Source organism: Lissotriton helveticus, chromosome 6 (genome assembly GCF_964261635.1).
Source record: "Lissotriton helveticus chromosome 6, aLisHel1.1, whole genome shotgun sequence".
NCBI lineage: Eukaryota > Metazoa > Chordata > Amphibia > Caudata > Salamandridae > Lissotriton > Lissotriton helveticus.
In genome coordinates this window covers 851,252,162-851,271,838 of record NC_136067.1, presented here as the reverse complement: position 1 = coordinate 851,271,838, position 19,677 = coordinate 851,252,162, and the positions used below count along the sequence as shown (strand labels likewise).

Here is a 19,677-nt window from a genome sequence, read left to right as displayed (position 1 = left end):
CCCCTATAATCGTCCCATCGCTTCCATATTTTGGGATGTTTCTGGGGGCATCACAGCGCTTTAAAAATCTGAAGTTCCAGCACCATGGAGAAATCAAGGCCTCTCTTCCATGCCCCAACAGAGGGCGGGAGGGTCTCCTTCCAAGCCATAGCAATATCGCGTTTAGCTAAGGTAAGCCCCAGAAACAGCAGGTGCCTTTTGTACCTGTTACCTCCGATCCCATCGGTAATATGGAGCATGGTTAGGCACAGACACCGTGGAACATCCCACTCCAAGACTTCAGAGAGACAGGTCAGTAACCCGCGCCAAAACCCCGATAGGGTGGTGTAGTCCCATATCGTGTGGCGCAAGGTACCCTCTGCCAGTCCGCAGCGCAGGCACAGGGGAAATTCAATTATACCAGTACGCCAAAGCCTGTAGCGAGTAAAGTAAACTCTGTGGAGGTATTTGAATTATAAATGCGTAGACGCGCCGCGATGGCTGATCCCCCGCTGTGATACGAGCGGATCCAGATCTTCCTGCCAAGCCTACCTGGTCTTGTGTAGTGTATTGTAGTGTATTGTAGCTATTAGTGACCAGGGTGCGGTATAGCCATGTGATTTTGTGTGTACCCAGTGCACCCATAAACACTTTGGCTTCAATGGGGTTGAAATCGGGGATGGTGTCTTGTTGCACAATATAAGGAAATAGCGCGTGTCAAAATTGAAGATATCTGTAGAATTGGGATCGGGGCATTTGGAAGTCGGATTGTAGTTGGTAGAAGGATTTAAGGGTCCGACCTTGGAGAATATCTCCAACCGTTGAGATGCCAATAGCGTCCCAGCCTGTGAACCCGGAAAGTTCAAGTAGTTGCTGTAGGAGGCCATTACACCAGAGTGGGGTCTCCTTAGTAAGCCTGCCCCACCACCCGATCCTGCGCAAGGCCTACCGCCAGATTACAAAGATGGTCTGGGTTGCAGGCGGCAGTGACTTGAGTGTCGTGTTAGCGTACAGAATCATGTGTAGCGATTTAGAGTACATCAGCCCATGCTGGAGCGCATAGGCAGGATGTCCTCCATCACCATACCACCAGTCGTTAAGAATGAGGAGATGTGACACTGCATGATACGACTGAATATCTGGGGTCGTGAGGCCCCCACTGTATGTGGACTGAAAGCATGTTCGTAGGGCGACCCGCACAGAGGCCGCCCCCCCCGAGAAAATGGCTGAGAACTGAATTCAATTGCCGAAACCAGGCATGTGGTATTGGGTAGGGATGATTTTGGTGTAGATAGGGCAACAAAACCATTTTAAAGATGGCCGACCTGCCAAGTAGCGTCAGTGGCAAATGTGATCAGGAACTCACCTGTTGTTTAATCCGAGGCAACCGTGGGGCCAGATTTTTAGTCCAGGCAGGGGGTTGAGACTAGGACATGAACACCCCAAGGTATTTAAAGTCATCTGGGACCACCGTCACCTGTTGTACCCAAGTTCCAAGTTGATCACCCCCACACAGAGGCCACAAGTAGGACTTGCGATCATTCATATATAGACTAGAGTTTTGGCCCAAAATTTCCATTATTCGAAGCAGGCGCGGGGCAGATCTATTCGGGTGTGTAAAAAAGAACAACATGTCATCGGCATAGAGGGCTATGCGATCATATACCTCACGTGATCACTCTAAACCATATATCTGGGTGTCGATTCACACACCTGCCGCGAGGGGTTCCATAGCGAGTGCGAACAGGTAGAGAGAAAGAGGGCATCCCTTCCAGTGTGGAACGGCCGCGAAATGGCGTTGGTGATTCGTACCGAGACAGTAATGTTGGTGTACAGAAGGCAAATGCATATAAGCCAATGTTCAGGCGGTCCAAGAGTGCAAACAGATAAGTCCAGCTAAGGGAGTCAAAAGCCTCATCCTTATCGGCGAGAAGGAGCGCAGCAGGTTCATGCAGCCGGTCGACAGAGGAAATCGCAATATGCGCACGACGAATATTGTGTTGGGTGGCACGGTCAGGCATAAAGCCTGCTTGATCCGGATGGACCTGTGTAGTGATATACGGGTCAATACGTTTGGCAGTGATTTTGGCCAGGAGTTTGGCCTCGCTATTGAGTAGAGAAATCGGTCTATGTGATGCTTGCAGCTATGGGGGCTGCCCGGCTTAGGAAAGACCACTATCTCGTCGTGAGGTCAGTCAGCCAGGAGGCGGCCGTCCTCAACAGCAGCTTGCAAAGCCGCCAAATAGTGCACCGAGAACTGGGCTGAGTATTTCTTGTAAAACTCTCACGGAAAATCAATGGGACCCGGTGCTTTACCCGAGCGCATATCTGCAAGGGCACTTCAGACCTCCTCAGCGGTGATCGAAGCATCTAGGTCATCACGTACTGAGTTCGGCAGGGACTGCGGGGGCATATCGGTCAAAAAGCGGTCGATGGTGGCCGCTGGGAGGGTCTCCCATGGGGCGTAGAGATCCGGGTAATATGCTGCAAAGCTGGTCGCAAATTGGGCAGGGTCTGTGAGCACCTCATCCGTCGGAATGCAGGAAGGGTCACTGGTCGAAGCGTCTGTTGACACAGACGATGCAATAGGGAACTCGATTTGTCGCCCCACTGATAGAGATGTGGCTGCGCATTGTGAGCCAATACAGTTTGGCTACGTCTAGGTCACTGGTGTGGAGCCGTTGGACTACGGGGAAATGGCGGCGAGCCCCCGCGCTGTTGGCTTCCCTGCTCCTGCGTTCTGAGTTTAGAATTTGCACCTCAGTATGGACTAACCTCTTGGGTCGCTCTCTACGCCGCGCGGTACAGAAAGCAATGTCCACCCCCCACAATGTCAGTTTCATGGCTTCCAAAAGGGTCCCTGGGGAGTCCACCGTACCAACATTATATGTAAAGTAATCAGGGAGGGCTACAGACATCTGTTGGTGATATGGATCATCTTGTAACAGCCATGTCGAGAGGCGCCAGTAGGGCGGGGAGCGATCTGGGCCGAGACTCACCACCAGTGTGAACCGAGAAGGATCAGACAGGCCTCTGGGCAAGATCTCTACCTTCTGGAGTTTATGGGTGTGAAGAGCAGATATGAATATATAGTCAAGGCGAGAAAAGGAATTGTGTGCAGTTGAAAAATATGTGAATGCATTCTCAGTAGGGTGCAATTTTCGCCAGGTATTTATTTACCCATCCCAAACCCTGAGTCAGCGCATGGAGTTTTGACTCGTGCGTGCCAGTCAGGTGCCCTGTGCTGCGCCATCTGTCCATGGAGGGGCTCATAGTATTGTTCCAGTCACTCCCCGCCAACAGTAGACCCTGCGGAAATTAAGCCCAAAGGGAAGCAATCTGCTTCACCAAGGACGACGGCAGAGGAGAGGGGGCATACACACAAAACAGAGTGACACCCTCACCATAAAGCATGCCAAACACCGCTACTTACCTGCCCTGAGAATCGTACCAGGACCGTTCATGGACAAATGGCAGCCAGCAATAGATTAATATTGCCACTCCCCGAGAGCCCCTAGTGAATCCAGAGTGGTAGGTCTGAACGAACCTAAAGTGTGCATGGCAAGGCGTCTTATTACCCAGTAGGTCTCCTGCAGCATCAGGATATCAGCATTGTGTCACCTAGCCTGGCGGAGTACCGCCCCTCTCGTGATCTTATCTAGGTAGCCACGGACATTCCAACTAATAATGGTCAATCGCCTAGCCTGAGCGTCTGTCATGTTGGGTGTATGTCATGCAAATGGGCCAGCAGGTGGGTATTATAGTGCACGCGGAGCCAAAGAAGGATGCAAAGCTCTGTGACACAAACATACATTTCTCCAAAACCCAAACCCCCACCTATTCCCCCCCCCATACCTCAATATCGATGAAGCATCTGTCGCGGCATAGTGAGCTTCCCGCCACCAACGGGGGGTAGGATCAGCTCCCAGCCAATGGATCTCAATAAAACATGATACGTACATTAGTGCACCCAAAGTCTTGCCCGAATGTACAGGAACTAAGTAGCCCACATATAAGTTGCCACCAAGGGAAATATGTCATGAGTATAGTCCGGAAACATTTCCTTTTATGTTGGTGACTGGGATTGCAGACCATCAGTTCCGCGTCTTTGAGACCTGTTGTGGGGCTGAGATCTCCGTCTTGAGCACGACCTGCTCTGTTGCTTCCCGTTGAGTATGGTCAGGTCTCGGCCAGAACCCACTGATGAGGCGTCCGAGTATACTCCAGGTAGGGTGTCTACCTTGCGTGGAATGGATTTGTCTGTCCAGTTTAAGACCTCTTCGGGTGAATCGAAAGAGTAGGTCTGTGATTTGTATGAGACACGTAGGCGGGCCGGGATAGCAAGGAGTATTGAATCTTCAGGCCACGTAGCCAGGACTTGGCCTCAGTGAATGACTGCCGCCGTTGTTAAACCAGTTTGGTGTAGTCAGGGAAGATCATGACAGGCTGAGAGGCATATGTAAGGACTCCCTTGAGCCGAGCCTGTTGGATAATCATATCCCGGTCTCTGTGGTTCAGGAAGCGGGCGATGAGAGGATGGGGACGTGCCCCCAGGGGTGGTCTCTGCTGCAGAACTGGATGCGCCCATTCGATGATGAAACAAGCGAGGAAGTCACTCCATAAGCCATTTGGTTAAGAAGCCGCAGCGTCATTGGTCTCACAGCCCTCCAGAAAGCCTATGAAACAGAGGTTGTTCCGTCGAGCTCGGCCCTCCACGTCGTCCACTCAAGCCGCCAGGCTACGCGTCAACGACTCCAAGTTAGATACCTTCTTTTGAAGGGTGGTCACAGTGTGTTCCGTCGCAGAGATACGCGTTTCTGTAATTAGTTGGACCGCATTGCAGAGGTCCTGGCGAAGGAGCATGACATCAGACCCCACAGCGCCAGTCTTAGCTTCCAGTGCATCCCTAGATTGTGTAATAGCAGCCAAGAGTGCAGCATTGTCTGGGATAGGCGCCATGGCCGTCTCGGCCCGGCAGCTGGGCAGCAGCCCCTGTGTATTTGTGTATGGTGGACTGTTTGGACGTGGCCCCAGTAGGCTTGTCCTTCGCCATCGTGAACCAGACTGGGGGGAGATAGTTTAGGATGAAAGTCCAGAATAGATGGTGCACCAGTAGGTCCCCAGACCAAGCTCGAAGGGGACCCTCGTTTTTGATCCACTTGAAGTCCTCTGTGCCCCAGGACTGAGCAGTGTGTTTGGAATTATTTTTCAACAGCTGATTTTGATCCCAGGATCAATATTACTGGAGACATAATTAACAAGAAGAAAATAGGCAACATCCTAGCCATTGCTCGACCGTGCTTGAGGACAAGCAGTTGTATCACTTTTTTTGTTTTAAATTTTGTGGTTACCTAGCAAGTTAAATACATTTCATAATTCAAACTGTCCGTTTCAGGTTATGTTTTGTTCCACATGAAATAAAATACAAAACCTTCTCAGCTTCACCCTGCTCAATGTTTGCCCTATCTATGTCGCATACTTCCAACAAGTGCATTAGTGCTTTCCAAGTTAGTTCAAAAGCTGACCTTGTGCCTAAAATGTCCCAACATCTTAACCACAGTGAGCGTGTGCGCTCTGCTACCCAGCTAAAATAATAGTGCTCTCCCAAAAATCATAATTTTGGTCTTGAATAGGTTCACCTCGAGGATATTTTCCTTATTGTATTTCATCGGACAATACAAAAGTCAAAGATCACATGCCTCAGACTTTTCCACAGATAGATGTTCTGTGTGTGATCACCATCAAATCTGTTTTTCAAGGAATCTTATGTTCTATGTTTCATTTTGTTAAAACCGTTAGGCGACCTCCCTTAGCTTTACCAAGACTTTTCTATCATGTGTACAGCTTAGCTACTTCCACATTTACTGCCTTTTCTTAGTTCAAACTGAACGTTTTTCAAGATAAATATTAATAATATTAAATTAAGTGTCCTACTTACTTTGCCTTCTTTTTTCATCTTGCGCTCTTGACAGCCTCAACCATGTCCCTGAGATTGTCCTAGTTGAAGATGATGAAGAGTATGAAGATGGGCCTGTTATACAGGGAGAAAAGGACTTGGAGTCTGATGATATCCCCATTCCGCTGTCCGATGAGCCAAATCAACTGCTTCCAGGCTCTTGCCCGCTGAACAGCAGCTTGTCTGCCGAAGACCCTGTCACTATGATGGACTCTATTCTCAACGAGAATGAAGCAGATAATGGTGCCATTGCACAAAGCATGAACCATCTAGGAAAGTAAGTCTTCTACCGTGTTGCACCACTGAACTCAATTGCCATGTGAAAAATGTCTTTCTTGATATTTAGTGTCTGTTCCAGATCTTCCATGATCTTAAGTAGAGCATAAACTTAAAACGGTGATAACAAAAGACAGCAAGCAATGGAGAAATTAATACATCTTGCCTGTCGCACCTTTTAGTTTTGCCAATGGTGTCTTTCACGCAAGGTGGCTCCCATGTGCACACGGCGCAGAGACCATCTATTTAAGAAAAAGTGTCCCAAAATAGCAGTCGAGCATTTTACATTCCATTGCAAGCCATTAGGGAGGGGGTCTCCCATTTCATGCCCCCTTTCCCTAACAGTTTTTAATGGGTGCAAAGTTCACATTGCCATTCCCAAGCCCAAGTTAGCGTCTTATAGTTCATAGGACATTGTGTTTACATTATATGTTACTCTATGTACAGGTTTTTCATACGTCATAGTGTTCTAAAAAATGTTTTTATAGAACATTTTCAATTTCTCTTTCTTATGTGCAGAGCTGAGCTTGTGGATTATTTGGACAAAATGGATTGCAGTTTAGAAGATTTCCAAGCCATGCTGTCGGGCAAGCAGTTCAGTATAGATCCTGATTTGCTGGTAGAAGTACGTGCATTTAAAAACAACGTTTTGTATTCATTCTAATAAAAGCATTATTGTATCTGGTGATCTCTTTTTTTTTAACAACACATTTTATTTGAATATTTTGCAATAGTAATGGGCAATGGCCCCACAGAGACATGTAAAAGCAAGAGGATGTTTTTGCGCCAACAACCACATTTCAATCATATAACAATACCTGCCAAACATGTAGGTGAAATGGAACAAACAGTATGCAGACAGTTCTCGATTTCCACATCAGTGCGTATGGTGTACCAGTCGCAATGTATATACATAAACAGGGCAGCATTACTTTATTAAGCCAACATACAGAATGATGAGCATCCGGGAGCAGGGGGCACCCTCAAGGGTCCATATCGGGCAGAGGGGGAAGGTCAATTCCCCGATAGTCCGCCCACCTGTTTCAAATCTAGCGATTCTTCGCAGGTCATCCCCGGGCATCAAAAACAGCAATCTTGGCCCCCATACAGTTGTCTAACTAAGTTTTCCATTTACCCAGAGTCGGGGGAGATGTTGCCTTCCATAATTGCGCTATGTCCCTCTTGGCAATGGTGAGAGCTAGAAACAATAAGTGCTGTTTGTACCGATTCCCCCCGATGTCGTCGGTCGTGTGTAACAGGAAAAGTCGTTGATCAAGTGGGATCTCCCATGACAGCATCTCACTGAGGCATGTCCTAATTCTACGCCAAAAGGGCTGCAATGCCGAGCAGCTCCAAACTGTGTGCAAAAATGACCCCTCCTCCCGGCCACACCTCAGACATGTTGGAGATTGGATAACGCCCATCCGCCAGAGTCTAACCCTTGTGAAATATGCTCGGTGTAAATACTTGAATTGAATAAGCCGATATTGTGTGGAGACCGCCGCGCCCCGCGGGCTGGTGATGGCTTCGGCCCAGTCATCATCTGTCAGATCTGGAACATCAGCTTGCCATGCAAGTCATGTCTTGTCGAGGGTGGAAGGCGTATGGGTCGTCAATGTCTGGTATATTTGTTTGATCTTGTGGAGACCAAGATCCCCCATAAGCAATCGGCCCACCAAGGGATGAAACTCAGGGAGGGTCTCCAATGTACGGATCTGGGAGGTGAGTGCATGCCGGTGTTGGAGGAATTTGTAGAATTGTGACTTGAGTAAATCAAAATCAGCCTGTACTTGTGGGAATGATTTCAATGTGGTGCCCCGTAATACATCCCCAAGGGTTGAGATCCCCACACGGTCCCACCCCCGAACCCTTTAAAGGCTGCCACTGAACGTAGGTACTTGCCCTGCCACAAGGGAGTCAGCTGGGTAAGTTTCCCATGCCTGGTGATGTCTTTTAATCTTGTTGATTGAGGTCTACAATAATGCGAAAAGAAAGTAAACCTGCTTGTGGTTTTGTAAATGTACATATTAGTACATATCTGACCTTCATGCAGTCCTCACCAAACCCAAATTGTAGATTCTCATCTGACAAACATACACAAATTTCACTTTATATATTAAAGATAAACACGAGCCAACTCTCAGTTGATCACACTCTTTGAGACAATAGGATGTGGAACCCTGTCAGGAGCAATATTTTATCCTTTAATTGTCTTTATTATTTGTCCATATTCTTTGTTGTGAATTCTACAATTACAGTAAATAAACAGACACCTACAACCAAACTACTCCCCTACATTACAGATGCAGGGCTCCTTGTATTTCAGCATATCTAGGACAGTGCATTGTCGGCCCACTAGGACATATGGGGCAAATAATGCCATCTCCTACGTGTGAACATTAATTAATCAATCAACATTTCAGACGTTCCAGGCATTGAGGGGTATTGCTAGTTGAACCCACAACCAGATTATCTTTATTTGAAATACCATTTTCCAGGCAAATCTGTTATATCAGCCACCATTTTCCTCCCCAAATGGATAATGCTTGCTGGTGTGGGGCAGTGAATCAGGCACATGCAATAAGTCAATTATATGAAAATTACAGTCAGAGAGGTCTTCTGCTACTTTATTGTCAGTAAGGACCATTTTAATATAGATTTCCTCCGCCATTCTCGGTTCCTTTACTGCCTCCATTTAACCCTCTACTGTTGCGCGCTTGCTATGTATTCTTATTTTTGTTCACAAAAACGTAATTAACAAAGACCTTTTGCGCGTCTTAATCTTGATTGTAAAAGGGAGACACGCAGCAAAACTGCTGTCAAATTCAACATTACAGATCAGTGGTTCAGTTCTGCTATTCCTACTCTCCCAAAGAATATCTGTGTAATGGGTCAGGACCATGTCATGTGTTAGAATATTAAACATTGCTGCTGCTGGTTCAGTTTTAAAAATTCTCCAGTGTTAGATCACTCTTATTAAGCATAGCAGATATGTACTGTGAAGTATGTTCAAATGTATCAGGTGGAGCCTGCCATTGCTACAAGATATTTTAAGGTGAAGTAGGGTTTTGCTCCAGTGTTGATCAGTGATCACTGCTCCTATTCCACTTTCGCTACATGGGAAGCTGGTTTTTAGGTGTCCCTGCTCGGAGTGCCTGGTTTGTACTTGTCATCGCACTGCTGGAGGTTGTTACACCGAATAGTGTTGTCAATATGTTGGATATATCAGGATTTAGTGGAATTGACTCATATATGTCTGTGGCTGCCATATACATTCTACTGTATTGTAGTAATTGTCATGGGTCTACTTGAAAGCTCTCTAGGTTCTGCAAAGATCATGAATTTCTCAATTTCATATAGATCTCTCATCTCAATGCTTCTCCAATCGCTTTATTTGGAAATGTCCCTGGCCACTTGTCAAAATGCAGCAGAGATCTTAGTGGAGCCTGTACCACATATCACATGGTGGTTCTATCTGCCCTAGTAGTCCATATTCACTGTCTCTTGCCATTCACATCAGGAAGGGGGCTGCCCCAAAATTGGCTGTTAGGGTCAGTTGCACGGGAACGTGCATAATCATCCCGATTACTAAGAGTAATTCTTTCGCCCTTTGAAAGCCATACAGACATAAAACGCATATGAGAATCTAAGTAATGACTCTCTAGGTCAAGGACCTGCAATCCCTTTCTAGAGGAGTTCACTTCACTTTAATACCATTAATTGGCACAAGGACTGTTTTGGAGAGCAGCAGAGAAATTAAATGTGAATCAGAACCGTCCCAGATAGTCGGTACACAACCCCTGTTTGGAATAATATGTGTCAAAGCGGAATCCATCTACTCCACTTTTTTCCAGTCATAATTTCTTGTTGACCATGGAAGGAACTGCTCCCAAAAAATACTCGAAGAGCTGCTGTGTAACCATGGCTGGTTTATGCCGGACAACCACTCTTCCTAAGGTGAGGAGATATTACCAGATGTCTGTACTTTCTGATGGATGACCTGAGAACACACCTAAAGAGCTTAGAAGCCTGACTATGCTCAGAGAGGGAAGGAGTGTGCCTGGCCCTACAGGAGGAGAGACTGTCCAAGAGGAGAGGCCCAGCATATTCCTGGCATGTGGAGCACCCAGCGGAATCGAAAGAGAATAAGCAAAGAGAGTGAGCCTGGAATAACCCATGGTTAAAGGAGCTCCACAGTCTCTCTGAGCTGTTGCCAACTGATCTGTATTACAATTGCAGTAGAGTGAAGATTCCTGTCTCTCCTGGCAGTCCCCCGCGGGCTTGAGCTCGGTACTGATCATCGCCTGGGAGGCCGTAATGGATTTGTCCAATCACTGGTCTGCACTATTTATGAGGACTTCTGAAGTTAGCTGTGACTGAGCAGACCTGCCCATCGCGTCTACCTGCAAACTCTGACCCCAACAAGACTGCAGCCATAGCGTGGTTAGGGTGGCAAAGTGTATTGCGCCTGCCATACAGCCTGAACTGCAGTGCAACCAAAAACAGGAAAATGCAGGCCTTACCCTAAATACAGGACAGACTGATGCATACAGGCGAGACCCCCTAGCTGCTTAAAACTTTTTAAGCAAGGGTTTAACTGACTTACTCTGCTAACCACTGATATTGCTGTAATTTGTCTGCACTTTTGCCTATCTCGTATAGCGTTGGGAAGTGTAGAGGCAGAAACCCAACCACAGCAGGAAGGAGAGGGGTTCTAGGCTGAACGGAGTGTAGCACTTTACTGTTCAATCCAACTGATTACAACCCTGGATTATGCGCTCACTGTGTTTTATAATATTTAGTTTTGCTGTGTGATTAAAATACTTTTTCCATTAAAAATTTAAAGAAAGCTCTGTCCTGGGGTTTATGTTTTTGTGTATGTTGATTGTTTTTTAAGTTCTTAGCTCTTGCTCCCCCATGCCCCAATACTCTCTCCCTGAGAAACCTGTATCTGCCCACCCTTGCTACTCTGAATGTCAAGTGGGATACGTGTAAAATCGTCAGCCATGTGCCATTTTCTTGTACCTTAATTCTTGTGGCATGCCTATTGAAGCTGCTCCTGAAAGGTGACAGCAACATCAATCTCAATAAAATGTACATACTCTGTCCCGCCAAATTTTCGTGATAGCTCTCCATACGGATTTCCATTACGTTACATCTTTCATTTGCACCATGTGCTCTTGGTACCAGTCTTTTCCTCACGTCATAGATCTTTAACTTGTGCTCTCTTCTTGTGACATAGCAAAAGAAACAAATGATGGACAAAATGCTGAACAAGTCACAAAGATGTGGGTTTAATGACATTGATCAACATTCAATCCCTCAATTGTTCTTTTTGAATTTGTCACCCAAGTGGGACGGGTATGCCCACCTGTGGGTCCTGTGCTCTCCATGCCACTGGACTCCAGCTTGCCTGGCTGATGAGGGCTGAAACCCCGAAACTGGTCCCAGGATACTGGTTTCCACTCCAGGGAGGGCCTGGCAATTCGGGCTGGACTGTTCCCATGGGGAACAGGGTCAAGACTGATTTGCATATGGCTGGGTCTGAACTGTAATGGCATGGGGGGCAAAACAACGATGGTTTAGGCCCAGATCTCTGTACTGGGGTGAATGTTTGACATTGTGCAGTATTCTGTCCATCAATTGTTCTTTTTGCAACAATCGCAGAAGGGAGCAAATCCCAGTATTCCCTTACCTAGAAAACTGGCTCATCAAGTCCAGTGTCTCCAGAGAAGGTATCTTGTCACCTGCAGACAACTATTGCATTGCTTTTCGATTAACAAGTGTCACATGGTGCCCTCTCAGTGTATTCTGTTCACAGGGGCAGTTCTGGACACCACTTTGAGTCGAGTCTTTCCTCCTGAGGATTCAGGATATTCAGGCTAGGATTCTGATGTTTCAGAGTGGGGCATTCATTGCAGTCTTGACAGTCTTACATCAACTCGGTCTGCTAGCCTACTGCATTCTGTTGGTCAACCATGCACGCTGGCACATTAGGACCCCAAAGTGGTGCCTCTGCAAGAAGTGGTTCCAAAACTGTATCAAAATCTCCAGAGACACAGCATATTGTTAAATGTGGAAGGGAATCCGTCTTAAGGGAAGCCATTGCGCTTCTCACTGCGGTGATAACCGTTATCACGGATGCTTCCTCTCTAGAGTGGGGAGCTTATCTGGAGGAATTGGAGATCAGAGGCCTCTGGTCTTCAGAAAAACAAATGTTACAGAACTTTCTGTTGGGAGTGAACAGAATGTGTGAGTTCATACTGGTCTTGAAAGGCAAGGCAGTGCAAAAGAGAACATTATCAAGGCGTATAATCCTGTGCATCAAGATATGCTATGCCTTAACACAGAAGGATCCTCCAGAAGCTATATGAGCTCATTCCACCAGAACAAAATGTTCTACCTCAGCGCTGGCAAAAGGGGTGCCAGTAGCAGCCATCTTTAAAGCGGTGATCTGGGCTTCCCTCCATACTTTTGCAAATAATTACTGTTAGTATTCTGAAGTAAAGAGGGAAGGCTACTTTGCATGCTCAGTGTTAAAGGATTTTTTGTGTAACCAGCCATGCACCCACCCCCTTGTTGTGTACTGCTTGGGGAATGTATGCACAAGGTGAGGAATCTGCAGGTTGAAGTATCCATCAGAAGAAAGCATTATTTATGTTTAGTATTGCTCTTTCTCGGGGCAGCAACTGTTCTGTTTCCTTTCTTGCTCAGATACTTACAATTATAACCCTTTGGAAATTAATAGTTGATTTGTCAAAAGATTGTCTTTGTCTGTTTGACTAGAGCTAATGCAGCATCTCTCGCTTTGCAAAACTTGACAGTTTCAAGGACTCATTAATAACAGTGCTGTGTTAAATAATTTCTGCTGCAGGCACACAGTTGGGTGCAGTTTTAATTGTCTTACAACTATTGCTGTCACAACCACCCGATTTCTTTCTTCATGATAATTAGTTCCCAATACTGGAACAAATGACTGAGCCTGAAAGGCTATTTACCAGTGACAAACACTCAACTTCTATTAGCCGTGTAGCCTATTCAATATAAAGACGGGTTTGGTATCAGACCACTGTAAAGGGCTGAGCTTTATACACGTGATGGTGGAGGAGGTTGGTACTGAGAGGAAGGGGTCCCAGCTTAAGTGTAAAGTAATGTGTATAATTTCTAACAATAAATTAAACAAACAATAAATGAGTCCACATTGTTTTATTCACAACGGGACTGGATATACTGAATATATACAAGAACAAATCAAAAATGCAATTGGTTGTACAGTGCCCCGAGAGGAAGGGGAAGGTAAGTGCTCAGGTGAGGATAAAGTGATAGACAGAAATACGTGACAGTAAAATCAATATATTAAGGAGACTGTATTGCCGAATCATATACAGTGTAGTGGACCAAAGGTTCATCACAATTAGATTAAAGAGTCATACTTCACATATAACAGTAAATGAAATAAATGTTGGGGTGAAGTTGATGGTGAAATGGATAATTGTCGACGTTTCGACCCTCAATGCAGGGATTAGTTGTGCCCTTGCTGCGGGGTCTTCATCAGGACAGAGAGGGGGGGCAGGCAACCTAATTCGGTATAAAATTAAGTTATATTCCAAGATAATGGGATTTGCCTCATAATACTTATAAAGTTAGCACACAATCGATTGAGCAAGTTAAAGTTAATTATTTGGAATGCTGGATTGTCGACACATTATCCTACTAGGAATTCAATTAAATAGGTAACCGGGCTGGGAGTAGAGCCAATCCCGTTTAAAGGAATAAATCACAATGGTAGAAGCGAGCGACGGAGAAAAAAGGTGGGTTCTAACGATCCCCGTCATGAGATAGTTGAGGGTGGTGTATTACCGTGGAACGTAGTTTGAAGGGCGCGATAAATGTCCACCGTCTACTTGGATCCTGTCAAGAAGTTCATGCCTGAAATACGTAAAATGGGCCAAATAATTACCAGGTGCCCACGATAGGATTGTACATGCACAATAATGGTGACACGGGTATATATGGATTGAGCTAACTTACCGCGTGGTAAGAATCAATGTCGCCACGGGATGCTGTGAGCGGTTAGTGCGATATCAGAATGTTCCTGTGGGTAAAGGGGGGGGGGAGAACCAGTCACTTAAGGGTACAGTTACTGGTGGCCACAAAACGAGGGTTACGTGCACAGGAATAATAGGCTTACCCGGTGATTGGGAAGACGCCCTTGGGACCGGCAATAATTCAGAAGTCCGAACAACCTGTTAAAAGGATAAACGGGTGTGGACTGTAAGTTTCAGAGACTTTGAGAGACCAAATTGGTATTCTAAAAGTGCAAGGGTGACTCTATCTCGCTGACTTACTTGGAAAAGCTGACTGAATCGGACAAAGGACGCCGCGGTGCCTTGCGGTGGCGAGCTGCAGTTCCTGTTAGTTGATTCACTATGGAGACCGCCCCACGTGATGAGTGGTCGGTGAGGGAGAATAGAAAAAAGACTTTGGTTGCTATAGAATCACACCAATCAGTGGGTGATTATTCGGCGAAATTTGACAGAAGGCATAATGAGATTCCATTGACTGGAGTTGTTGGATACCACATCTTTCATCAATTGTATAAAGAGTAATCCGCCAATTCTTCGATACTGTAAAGATAGTGCATTCATCCAAAACGAAAGACTAATATACAATAAGAGACGTGCTTGGGGCGACTCTTTATACTAGCATACGACTACTGGTCCGGATGCAGTATTTATGGGGAATAAGATGGAGGGCTCATATACAGTATGCCATGTTTATGGAAAATAAAATGGAGGGCTAATATACATTGAAAGGCTAGCTAGCATACGAGTGTTGGTCCAGATGCAGTATCACCTTACATAATTAATAGCAGTAACACACGTGTTAAATACATTAATAGTTATCTTAGTGGCGTACCTCCCACATTGGGGTAAAGGCCAATTTAAGATAAAGAGAAAGAAACACTGTGTCATCATTTCATTATCACATTCACTGTGGCGCACCTCTCACATGAGGGTGAAGGCCAGGTTCTATTCATAGTGATAGTGATGTGTGGCATGTGAAGATACAAGGTAGGGGGAAGGAAACCCCGAATCATGGTAACGTCGCCAACTGTGAGAAAGAGCTGTCGTGTTCATTTAAGCCAGTCTCGATAGAATCAAAAAAGTACATCCATCTTAATTCACGTGTATTTAGGATACTGGTGATGTTACCCCCCCCGTGGGCCTAGTGTAGCTTTCTCTATCACCACCCATTTGAGGCTGTCTGGGGGATGTCCCGCACCCTTAAAATGATCTACAAGGGGAGTCCCCTGAACATCGCATCTGATCCTGCTCATATGCTGTAATATTCTGGCCTTCACCTTCTGTTGTGTTTGTCCAATATAGAGTTTATCGCACGGGCAAGTTATTGCGTAGATTACATTCGCAGAGTTGCAATTGCTGTGTGTCCTAAGCATGATTCTGCGTTGACGATGTTGGAACTCCTTGGTCTGGATGGCAGTGTCACAGGTTTTGCACTGCCCACATCTGGAGTGTCCGACCACTGGGGGTAAATCCCACAATGAAGTGATGGTGGGCTCTGCTGATGTTGGAAGGAGTGACCGGACTACAAAGTTTTTAATACTCTTGGCCTTCTTGAAGGCATGAAGGGGAGTTTCAGATTGGTTGAGTTGCCAGTGTTGATTAATTATCTGCTTGATCCTATTGCTTTTTGTGTTAAAGGTGGTTACACACACCATTCTGGTCTCTGGTTGATCATTTTTGTCTTTGACTACAAGTAGTTCTTCTCTGGGGTAGAACCAGGCTCTTTTACGTGATTTCTTCACCAGGCGTCTTGGATACCCACGTTGTTGCAGCCGGTTTGCAAGGTGCTCAGATTGTGTGAAATAGTGGTCTTTGCTGGAGCAATTCCTACGAATTCTTAGGAATTGTCCAAATGGTAAATTGTCACGGAGCGCCCTCGGGTGGTGACTGTTGTATTGCAACAGTGAATTTCTTTCAGCCGGTTTACGGTATAGTGTGGTAAGAAGTATCCCTGATTCTTCGTATATGGTGATATCTAGAAAGTCGATGGTATGGTTGTCCGACTGGATCGTAAATTTCAGATAGGAGGACTGTTGATTTAGCCATGTAAAGAAAGAGGATAGTTCTTCCTGGTTCCCATTCCAAATTAGTAAAACGTCATCGATATATCGCATCCAGAGACCTAAATGGTCTCTGAATGGATTGACTTGGTTGAGAACAGTATCTTCCTCAAAGGCTGCCATATAGAGTATCGCCAAATCCGGGGCAAAGGGTGCACCCATGGCTACTCCTGATGTCTGGATGTAGAATTTGTTCTTGAACAAGAAGAAATTCTTGGTCATGGCTATTCTCAGTAGTGCCACAATGAATTCAGATGGTACTTGTACTGGGGCCGGTCGTTGTTGTAGGCACCGTGATATCACCATGAGTGCTTCTTGTTCAGGGATGCATGTATACAGTGAAACCACATCGCATGTTGCTAATCGTTGATGGTGGTAGTCGAACGGTAAATTCTCGATGATGTTAATCGTGTGCATGGTATCCCTTAGGTAAGATTGGGAGGATTCGGCCAAAGGCTTCAGAAAGAAGTCAATATACTTCCCCAATGGCTCGAGGATGGAACCACAGCCGGACACGATGGGGCGCCCGGGTGGAGTGACCATACTTTTATGTATTTTGGGTATAGTATAGATTGTCGCCAGCCGAGGGTGTTTCTGATTGAGGTAGTGGAACTCATTTTCCGATAGGAAACCTTGGTCAAGCCCAGCTTGGGTTAATTCAAGAATCTCTTGGGCAATGGCTTTGGATGGATCTGAGCGTAACAGTTGATAGCTGGTGTGATCTCCCAACTGTCGAAGAATTTCAGATTCATAAGCAGGGGTATCTTGGACAACAATGGCCCCACCCTTATCCGCCGGTTTGATCACGACCTGGGTATTCCAGGCTAGTGATTGTAGTGCTTCCTTCTCTCGTTTGCTGGTGTTGTACTTCGTCAACGATTTGGCTTGTAAAAGTTCTTGTACATCTCTCCACACAACCGCCTCATAGGCTAAACTTTTGTGACTCATCGTGCTCGCAAAGGGGACGAAGGTGGAAGGTATTCTCAATCCTGTTATTGATGGATTAGTTGGTGGCCCAGAGTTCTGGAAAAAGTATTTGAGCCGGATTTTCCGAACGAATTTAAATAGTTCGGTCCGCACCACGAAATTATCAGGTGTGTGCGTGGGAACGTACGATAACCCTTTGCTTAATACTTTTAATTCATCCTCACTCAGTAGTTGTTGAGATATATTTACAATTGGACTGAGGGTTATGGAAGTATCTACCATCGGTAGGTTTTGTTGCGGTTTGTTCTCTCGCCATGTTGTTCTGATTGAAAATGTACTTGGTTCTGGGGTTGACCGCGTCCTCCGTCCCAGCTGCTCGGGTTCTGTTGGGGGGCCCGTTGTTGACCCCTCTGCCAGTTGTTTCCTCTGCCTCGGGGTGGACGCCATGGCCCTTGGCGTTGTCCTAAAAAAGGATTGTATTGATGTTGTGGGTACCCGTACTCAGTGTAGTTGTAGGGATAGCTAGAACCCGCTTGGTCTTGTTCACCCTCTGAACTGTATGATGAGTCTGAGAAGGTTTGCTAATTTCGTCTCCCTCTGAACTGACCACGGCCTCTGTTGGAGAAGCGGCCCTGGTTGTCTTGGCGGAAGTAATCCTCCTGTAGGTAGGGGTAAGTTTTTTTCTTATCATACAGTCGTATATCTCTGGCTAATTTCTCCAATTTACGATTTTGGGTGGTCAAGTCGAAATCTTTGAGCGATGACTCTAGATTGGTGAGTGTTTCTTTGGCACTGGCGAAGTTGGCATCGGCCGCTATTTCTGCTTTGAGTGCCTCGATCTCCGCAGTGATGATTTGTACTTGCTCAGCGGCTGTTTCCACACCAAGGACCATCCAATGTCGTGAGCAATTGTTGGAAATATGGCTGAATCCTTCTTTGAATTTAGGTACCTCAATAAATATGGCCGGCTCTGTCTTGATCTGTAATCCCACGGGGATGATGTTTTCCTTGAGATATCTGGTCAGGAGATGGCCATGCCAGCTGGTCCGAACCAGTTTTTTCTCCAATCGCTCCAAGCGTGATATTTTATCTTTCAGACTGAAGTCAATGGTTGGAATGTTGGTTGGAAAAAAGAAGTTATCAGGGTTTTCTAGTAGTTTTTCTATGTAGTCTTCAGAGTATGAGAGGAGTTCTCTTTCTACCATTGTGTGCTTAAGGCAATTGAATTAAACAGAAAAAACCTCGCAGACAACTGTCTGCTCGAAGTAGAGTATAAAAGGAGGGTTTACCCAAACATGGTCACTGGGACCTGGGTTCAATAGGTACTGAGAGGAAGGGTCCCAGCTTAAGTGTAAAGTAATGTGTATAATTTCTAACAATAAATTAAACAAACAATAAATGAGTCCACATTGTTTTATTCACAACGGGACTGGATATACTGAATATATACAAGAACAAATAAAAAATGCAATTGGTTGTACAGTGCCCCGAGAGGAAGGGGAAGGTAAGTGCTCAGGTGAGGATAAAGTGATAGACAGAAATACGTGACAGTAAAATCAATATGTTCGAGGCATGTGGGCTGCTAAATTCATATCTTAGCATTAGATCGCCGCCTAGTGTTGGGTCCGGATGATCGCACATTGTTGTCCTGGAAGAGTCTTCGAAGTATCCTGAGATAGGTGGCTCCTCCCCTGGACTACAGTGCGCATGGGCATCGGCTCCATCCCCAGATTGTTTTTTTCCGCCATTGGGTTCGGATGTGGTCTCGACGTCTCTCTGTCGAAACCGAGAAAAACTAACTCTTAGCGGCCAAAAGGCCTCGCTTTTTTGCGTCGGTATTGTCTGCGCACGGTCTCGAGTCTTCCGTCTCTTGGAGCCGGAATAAGCGGAGTTTTCTTTCGCTCTTCGGACTTTGAGGCCTTCTCATCGCGACACGACTGCAAAACTTTTCTGAACATGGAGCGGAGCCCGTTTAAGTACTGCCCGCTCTGTGGGTCCAAGTACCCACACATCGATCTACACCCCGTCTGTAACAAATGCCTTTCGCCTGACCACGACGACGGCAAGTGCAAGGCCTGTGCACAGTTCCGGTCTAAGAAGACTCTCAAGCTTCGGCGCGCGGTGCGCATGGAAGCTAGACAAGCGGCCCCGGATCCGGAAAACATCTTCGGCGACCAAGATGAGGAGGACCAGGGTCATCATCTTCAAATCTCCCCACCCGAGACGGAGGTCGAGGCGGATCCGGTAGACGACGACGGAGTCGTGGGTCAAGGCCTTCAATACGTCGACGAGGTAGGAGACGACGAAGAGATTTAGGGGGCCGCGGCGGATAGCTCAGGGGACGAGCTCTGCCCCGAAGGTTTCGAGGATACCGACCGGGTCACGGGATCGC

At 46.2% G+C, this 19,677-nt stretch overlaps 1 protein-coding gene across 2 annotated transcripts in view; it reads left to right on the top strand.

The window, feature by feature from the left end:
- Positions 1 to 19,677, top strand: part of LOC144763143 (heat shock factor protein 2-like) — a 406,222-nt gene that overhangs the window by 313,346 nt on the left and 73,199 nt on the right. For both annotated transcript variants that reach the window (XM_078648463.1, XM_078648462.1), the window contains exons 9-10: positions 5,952 to 6,212; positions 6,731 to 6,836. In XM_078648463.1, coding sequence (XP_078504589.1) covers positions 5,952 to 6,212; positions 6,731 to 6,836 — 367 coding nt within the window. The remainder of the gene's footprint in view (positions 1 to 5,951; positions 6,213 to 6,730; positions 6,837 to 19,677) is intronic.